This window comes from Anoplopoma fimbria, chromosome 20 (assembly GCF_027596085.1).
Source record: "Anoplopoma fimbria isolate UVic2021 breed Golden Eagle Sablefish chromosome 20, Afim_UVic_2022, whole genome shotgun sequence".
NCBI classification, from domain to species: domain Eukaryota; kingdom Metazoa; phylum Chordata; class Actinopteri; order Perciformes; family Anoplopomatidae; genus Anoplopoma; species Anoplopoma fimbria.
In genome coordinates this window covers 16986288-16995092 of record NC_072468.1, presented here as the reverse complement: position 1 = coordinate 16995092, position 8805 = coordinate 16986288, and the positions used below count along the sequence as shown (strand labels likewise).

The following is an 8805-nucleotide window of genomic DNA, read 5'->3' as shown; positions in this document are numbered from 1 at the left end:
TTCGGATTCTTATACATCCTGGAAACCATTTAATCCACAGTGATATGGAATTCACACAGGACATGAAGATAAATGTAATATTAAAACTTCAATACTAACTTTGCTGACAGTTACAACTGTCACCAACTAACTCTTGACTAGCAGTTCTTACCATGTTCTGGATATCGCAAAAGGTAACTTTAAATGACAAATGAAAGGAAAACAAATGATTACACTTAAGGTTTATTCATTGCTGAAATATAATCAACTACTGACTTCTCAGTAAATAATGTGATAGAAATCTACTAAAACTATAATTTTTCTTCAGAAGAAAAAAAAAAAGGGAAGGCTTGACAGGGGTATGAACATTTCATATGTGAATAAAGTGACAAGATGAATTTAAAACTTGCTTCAGAAGAAAAAAAAAAAAAAAAGGCTTAACAGTAAGAGTATGATTGCAGCTCAGCACAAAGTAAAAAGAGAGAAGGTGTTAAGTATAAGATCGGCATGAAGACTGATTGGGTTACACACATAAATACATGGAATATTACATTTGTTTCTATTATGATATAGGTCCTTGTCTTTAACACACCGTGAAGTACTGTAGAAATAATCACTGCTAAAAAGAGCATACAAATAACATGAGATAAACATGTGTTACAGTCCACTTGTTTAACCTGTTTTCAATCTCTTGGTATAAAAGCTAGGAATATCTCAAACAAATTAAGTAAAGTGAACATACTAAGCAAGGCTTTTTGTAAGTTTCTTCATTTTGGCGGGAGAGGGAACCTTGAAATGCTAATTACCAGCAACTTTGACATTTTATCTATACGTGATTCAATCACTAGGGAATATAGAGCAACTTTTAAATCAAGTTTTAACACTACAAACTTCTGGGCATATACTGAATAAACCATCACATACTTTAGGTGATTTCACAACCTCAGCTAAAAACTTGACCAGAGAACAAACATGCACTGACAAACTATCAACAAAAGGTCTTTGTCCTCATGTCCCTACTCCTAATAAATGCACTTTACATGTTTAAAAAAATCCTCAGAGCCTCTAAGTGAACAACAACAAGACAAAGTACACAGCAGAGACGTTTATCATACAGCAAGAGGTGTAGCAGGGGGGGTCTAGTTACGGGGAAGAGAAGTACATTAGCAGGTCATTTCACCTAAACTTGTCTAGTAACTGCACAGTGTCAGCCAAGCATAGTGTCAATGCACTTAAGGGGTTAATGAACCTATGGAAACAGTCACGTCTTTGAAAACACCTTCCAATATAATCTGGAAGGATTTCTGGTGAAATTTTATAGGATGCTCTACAGTAGTTGTTAACACACTCATTCTAATAGTCAGCAGAGTAGATGTCAACAGAGACATGAGGAAAATTATCCTAAAAGGCAGCATTCGCCTTTTTTTAAGTCCCTTTTTTTTCTCGCCTTCCCATTTGAGAACTGAAATATCCCACTGGTTTGCCACTCTTTTCAGGTACCAGGACACTCAGTATCTATATGGTGCCTGTAGGTACGGGATCTCCTCCTGACCTTCGCGGGTCTCCCTCTCTCCTGGTCTCTTTGAAAGCTTCAGCCTGTTACTATCTCCTCGCTGCAGTCCTTTAGCCCTGCGGCGGCAGGACACTTTGTGCCTGTAGAGCAACGTAGCATTCCAGAAGCGGGTGGAGCAGCGTCGGCAGGAGAAAGTCCCTCTGGCACGATGGGAGGCCCGATGGATGAAGGCTGACAAAGCCCTGTGAGACTGCTTCCCACACACACTGCACCTGAGTCGCTCCTGAGGCGTCGAGGCTTTCTGTGGGTGTTTAACTGCCATGTGGACTAGCAGTCCCGCTTTACGGGAAAACACAGAATTGGGGCATATAGGACAGCCGAAACGTTTCACAGGGACTTTCAGAGACGAGAGGATCTGCTCCTTCATCCCCCCAGTGTTGACAAGCTTATACCCACCACTACCTGATCCTTCTCCTCCTCGCCTAATTGTCAAACGGAGAGAGCCTTGTTTTTTATTCATTTGCCTTCTTATTGTACAATTTATCTTTCTCTTCTTTTTGCTTCCATCGAATCTGACTAAATCTTGGGAATCCCATTTATTTTCTCTCCAATCTCTCCTGTTGGACTTTTTTTTTTTCTTCTTGTGTCGTCTCATGTCATCGTGTGAAAATTGGATGCTGCAGTCAAGGTGCTGGTGGGACTGGGTACCTGGCTGATGATGAAGATGATGGTGGGAGATATGATGATGATGATGCAGATGATGATGTTCGGTGGAGGGCAGTTCCGTGAGGGGCTGGAACGGGGCGGTGGTGTGGAGCGTACGGCTACGGGATCCAGCTGGATATATGTGCTCTCCTTTCACCCCGGCTGGGGAATGCGGGTGCTGGGGGGCCATGATTGTGGAGTTTGGAGGCAGAGGCTGCGAGTAAGATGGAGCATTAGAGGCCGAAGACTGGGCCGCAGCATCATAAAAGAGAGGAGAGTAACCGGGTGGTGGTTGCGGGGGCGGCTGTTGGTGGCTATGAGTGACGACACTAAGACTCTGCCCTCCATGGCCTTCTGTGGAAGGAGCCATCTGCAGCAGGGCATTGGTGGCAGCCTCGCTCTCTGATGTGGACTGATTAACATCACTCCCACCTCTGTTGTCTCCAGACCCGCTGCTGCCTTCTTGTGGATTAGGCGGATCCGTACGGGTCATCCCGTGCTGCGACTGCCTGTGTCGAGTGAGGCTGTTGGAGTAAGCGAATGCTTTTCCACACACCTCACAGCAAAAGAGCTTCTCACCACCACCTTCATGGACCGTCTGGTGGTGGGCGGTCAGATGGAAGTGGTGGCGGAAGGACTTCCAACATATAGCACAGGTGTAGAGTCGAGGCGGAGGTGGGGGCTGTGGGTGGGATGGGGGTGGAGGCTGTGCCTGGGGGTTGGAGTCTTGAGGCTTGACGTCTTGAGGGTAGGAGTAATAGGAGGTGCTTGGTGCTTGGTTCTGGCTCCTGTCTGGGGCCACGCTACATTGAGGGTTTGGGTTAAAGCTGTTAAGGTTCTCCGCGGCTGGTGTCGTGGGCACCTCTTCCAGCTCCCCTTTCTGGTGGAGTTTGCTGTGCCTCCTGAGGCTCTGGGAGTAACCAAACTCTTTCCCACAGATGCTGCATTTGTAATTCTTGGCCCCAGAGTGGACTGTTTGATGCTTGCTGAGGTGAAAAGCCTCTCTGAAATACTTTCCACAAACAGTGCAGTGGTGGGGCTTCTCTCCAGTGTGGATGCGGTCGTGTCTGCGTAGGGTCTCGCGGCGTGCAAATCCCTTCCCACAGACACTGCAGAGGTGAGTGCGTGGCAGGCCACTGGGCCCCATTCTGGGGGTGTATTGCCTTCGTTTGGGGGGCAGTCCACCCGCTGCAGGATCTTTCTTAGCCCTGGGTTTGCGTGGACGTTTTGGTTTGGCGGTAGGATTCTGTGGGTTGCTGCTCATAGCCTCCTGGCTCCCACCACCTCTGAAATTTTTATCTATACCAGATGTTGATGAAGGTGAGCCCAGAGGACCTAAACCAAGACCACCTAGTAGACCTCCTATGATGTCTCCCCTATCATCCCCTCTATTTCCACTGTTACTAGCTGCCGTTATAGCAGAGATTGCATTATTGACAGAGCTAGTGACATCATCCTCTGAGTCATCCAGTAGAGAAGAGAGGGGCAGGTGGGGCTGTTGCTGCGGATGGTGGTGCTGGTTGTGGCTCTGTGAGTGTGGATGCAGTGTTGGAGCCAAGGGTGCCTTTCTCAGAGCTGGGCCCGCCATCCCACTTCCACAGGGGGAGGCACCAGAGTAGCATGGAGATGGATTACCTTGAGAACGATGGTCATCATGGTAGCCTGTGTAACGATTCCGAGAGTAGTCAGTGGGGTATTTAGCATCTGTTCTGTCCCTGTCATTTGAATTCCCTCCCCTTCCAGACTGAAACAGACCATCACATCCTAAACCTGATTTTGGTTCTCCTTCCCCCACAATGATTACACCATCTTCTTCCTCAGTCTTCCCATAAATTACCCCCCTATTGCTCTGATAAGTTCCCCCTCCTCCATTACCTCCTCCACCCCCTCCCCCGACTCTGTCCTCACCATCAGATCCTGTCTTGCTGCCCCTTTGTTTGGGTCCCCTACCTGGCTTGCCGCAGGTGCCTGAGGCAGCATGGTTCAGTAGAGAGGTGCTCTCACGGAAGGCACGACCACAGGCGGGACATCGGAATGGCTTTTCCTCATGAATCTTCTCATGGCGTGTCAGTGACTCTCTACGATTAAAAGCCCGCGAGCAGGTGGAGCAGCCATATGGGCGGGCTGAGGAGTGTATAACACCATGTTGCAGGAGGTGCCCTTTTTTCTTAAAGCCTTTGCCACAATCAGGGCAATGAAATATTTTGTCTGGGCTAGGACAAGTATTGACTGGGGGGTTGGGGGAGTTTCTTGGGTCGAATGAGGAAGGCTTGGGTCAGCCTGTGCTTTAATGTGAATGGGGTTTGGGCCGGTAGAGGAAGAATTGCTAGTACCTGCAGTGGTTGGCTCATGCATGCGCAAATGTCTGCGAAGGCTTGAAAGGTGAGGGAAGCTTTTGCCACACTCTCCACAGCTATAAACGGGCTCTGAATCAGACTCTGTGTTGTTGGGTTGCATTGAGCTCTGGTTATCAGATTTAGTAAGGTGAGAATCATTAGTAACCAGTACTGAGGCAGCAGTGGAAGAGGGAGCAGAGGAGGAGGAAGAAACTACTGATGAGGATGAAGATGACGAGGCAAGCAGGGATGATGGGTCTCCACCCATATTTGACATACCAACGCCACTCCCAATTAAAGCTGGGGGTTGACCATGACTAAGCCCTCCACCATTACTACTAGTAGTGGGATTACCACTGTGGCTGCCGTGGCCATGGCCACTGCTGCTATTACTATTGCTCTCAGATTTTCTCTGTGGCAAATAGCCAGCCATAGCTTTCTTCCTCCTACTGCTACTGCCGCCGCTACTATTACTTCCACCTCCACTACTTTCCCCTTTACCATCGTCTTTAGATAAGGATAAATGAAGTGGCAAGGGGAGCGGCAAACCCGCTTCCTGCTGCATCAGAGAAGCTATCTGATTTGACGAGAGTACGGGGATGCCCTGGAAGTCAAAGCCACCCAGAGATGAGGAATGGGAGCCAGGGTGGAGCGGGTGGTGGGGATGGGAATGAGAGTGTGGGTGAGAAAGGGTGTGAGGGGGAAGCTGTTGCTGCTGGGGTGGCTGCTGTGGACCCTGATGTGACTGGGGAGTGGAGTGGCCATGTGAATGAGAAGAATGCAAAGCAGGAGGCGGCGCAAGACTAGAACTGGGCTCCCCACCTGTCTGACTTAAACCCAGCCCTAAGTGGTTATGGGTTCCCTGTTGAACCAGAAACTGCTCTAAACTAGCATTAGAAGGCACCCCAGAAAGGAAATACTGATTAGCGGCTAACATGCAACTAAATTGTTGGTGAAGGCTTCGTGCATCAGACTGGGCCCCAACCAACTGGTGTCCCAATGAGCTGACTGCACTGCTGCTAGACGGGTTGTTAGAGGTGGCCACGGATGTTGAAGGGGAAGGAGAGGAGGAGGAGGGACCAGATGATGCTTGGGGGATAGAGAGGCCGGGATGCAGAGGAGGGGGGGGTGGAGGTGCTGATGTTACTAATCCTCCTAATCCCCCAGCACTCCCACTACTGCTACTTCCCCCAGCAAAGTGCTCAAAACGCCCTACACCTGGATGTAACTGCTCCTGCGCTAGTGCTGCCTCAGACGGGTGGAAAGAGCGCAGGAACTGCGGGTAGCCTGACGAATGGCTTGAGCTGCTGCTGCTCATCTTGCTTGACTTTGAACGAGAGCTCTGAGATGAGGAAGGCTGTTGTTGTAAAGGTGGGGGAGGAGGGGCACTCATCTTGGCAAAAATGGAGGCAGAATCAGAAAAGGCGTTACCTCTTGACCCCTGCAGGGGGCCCAAGCCAAGTCCAGACAGAAGAGCTCCAGAAGACTCAGCCTGCTGCTGCTGCTGCTGCTGGAGTTGATGCTGGTGAAGTTGCACTTGCTGCTGATGCTGTAGTTGTCGATCTAAACCGAGGCCTTTAAACTGGTGGGCCTGGTGCCCACTTAACATCTCTATAATGTCCAGATTGTACTTTCCAAATTGGAACATTTCCCACTCACTGGCACATGGGGGTGCACAGGCCAAACCTCCAGCACTAGGAGCGGCAACAAAGATCCCACCACTGACTGGTGAAAGACAAACTTTACCCTAGTAGTGAGGTTATGCTACAATTTTTTTCCAGAACTACTTGAAAGTCTTAAATCTTAAGTTCGTCTCTCCAGATAGTTTACTTCTGGTGCTGCTACTCCCTGTTGAATATCCACTGCCCACACTCTACTTCCAAAATGAGTGGGGTGGCCGGGAAGATGAGTTTATGATCAAAGGGTAAAAGCGTCTTTAAGACAGGTAGATGAGATCCATCTAATTTTAAAATTGCTTAGAATAGTTTTTATTGAGAAGCAGTTCAAGTGACTTCTTCTTGTTTCCCTTGAGTGTTACTGCGTTGACATTATCCTTCATCTAAGCAAGATTCCTCATCCGTGTTCAGCCAAGACGATCCTACAGCTGAAAAAACAAAATCCAAAAAGGGATGAAAGTCATCGAGGGGAATAGGACTTTTGAAAATGTCCTTTGCTAATAGGCCTTCTACCTATACAGAGGTGACCCCTATCTATTAAGGTGCATCTATATAGACATTGACCTAAGTCTGCACTCTAACATTACAGAAGGGACTTTAACATTAGGTGAAAAGATTATTTGAATTAATTCTGTATTCTAACTGCAAATCAAAGTAATTGACTGATGAGAATGCTTATTTTAAGTGTACTAGAATACTTTGACGTAAGGTTTAATTTGCCCTTTTTCTTCTAAACATACATTAGATTTGAGAACAAAAATCGGAACTTTTGTTTGGTTTCTGTTCTCACCAGTATCATATTCATGCTGCAATTTACCTAACAAAAGTTTTTTATTATTGTGTACTATACGCTATACTCGCTATATTAATCTACTAAATTACCGATAAACAAATCAATGTCCGGTTACATTTTCTGTTCATGTGAGGTGAAGAAATACAAAAATCAACAATTCAAGTTATCTCTCTCCAGCTATGTCTACTTTGACAGGCACGTCTACATGCTAATAAACATATGCAATCTTTTACGTTTTGTTATAACTTACCATTATGTGGTTCTGCTGGATTGCAGCACAACCAGAATTGTTGCATGAATGCCAATTCGTATAATTATAAGGTACATCTTTACTAAGGAGGCAAAAGTTACTTTCATCATTCTTACTGTCTACACATGTATCTGTTCATATTAGGCCTTTGCAATTAAGGTTGACGGTGAAAGGAGGCAGACATTGATTACTTAACAAAGCTACCTTGGAGATAGTGACCCAATTTATGACAATATTATACACTGACTTACCTACCAGTTTAACCCTTGTGTGCTGCAGCGGTTCAGTGATGTACAGTATCTCACACTTTATTTTGTAAAGTATAAATACAGTATATGTGGATTCTCTGCAAGTACCAAATGTTAGTGAGGAAAAGATACTGACAGAATAGTGAGGTATAGCCATTTTGCAAGAAATGCCACATTAGACAGCAGATGCCTCTCGTTTTGTTAAATGCAGGTGTGTGTGTACATTACTGATTTGGATTTCACCCCCAATACTTACACCGGTTGCATCCCTGCTACATTTTACCATCTGTGCTGTCAAAATTCTGCAAATCATGGCTTGTCATTGTTAGCACAAGGAAGTTGTCAGTTTTTCCGGTCTACATTTTGTGCCAACAGAGAATGAAATTCTAGCACCTTACTCACCATTGCCTTTTTTTCATTTCATTTCCGTTTTAGTTTGTTTATTACCAGATAATCACAAAGGAATACAAGCATTCAGTACTTTAAACAACGGTTAGTTTCATTCCTATCCAAAAACCAGTTAAAAATGTCGTCTCTGTCAATGTTTTTTGTTTCAGAAATGTTCTGAAAAGGAATATTAGAAGAGCTCAATCACCTGAGTTGAAATGGTTGCGGGAATTACACAGTATAAGATAAGATAATCCTTTATTAGTCCCGCAGCGGGGAAATTTGCAATGTATCAGATGCTGTGTAGTACCTTAAGGTGTGTCAAAATACATATTGGACTGTAAATATCAAGTTACATCCATTCATGTTGCAAATTTCCCATATTGATTTTAACTCAGCCTGTCCATTGATTCATTTTTTATTTATATCAATAGCATTTAATTATGCTAAACTGTCTTTTGTTGGTCTTGTACTCAGTATGTGCAGTGTCATTAAAAGTTGGGTTAAATGTAATCTAACCACAACTACCAACAATATGATAATAGTTATTTAATGAAATGCATAAAACTAAATCCACTGTTCATAGCCAAAAAAAAAAGGGAGAATAAATCATGTAACTGTTGCGTTATGCCTCAGTATTTACTTTTGCAATAACTCAAATGTACCGTTATTCTTCTCCTGAGGAGGCTGAGCGTCACGTCACACTGATAACGGTGATCGGTCTCGTTCTGCTCACCTCGCAATATCTTACCGTTTCCTCTAATCGATGCGATGAGCCTAGTGGGGAGTGAGCTCCCCGGGTAGATGAGGGTGATAATCTAGCGCACATTTCACTGCCTCTCATTTTAACGTAAATCACCGATCCTGTGAAGAAAAACAAAAAGGGGCAGAAATGGTTGAGATTAACGTCGGTATCAC

At 45.4% G+C, this 8805-nt stretch overlaps 1 protein-coding gene across 1 annotated transcript; it reads right to left on the bottom strand.

Moving 5' to 3' along the window:
- Positions 1–209: 209 nt before the first annotated feature.
- si:dkeyp-69b9.6 (uncharacterized) lies at positions 210–7506 on the bottom strand. The gene is given in 3 exon segments (XM_054621791.1): positions 210–3859; positions 4148–4444; positions 4447–7506. Coding segments are annotated over 3 exon segments (4404 nt in total). The 5' UTR covers positions 6182–7506; the 3' UTR covers positions 210–1487.
- Between the last annotated feature and the right edge of the window lie 1299 nt (positions 7507–8805).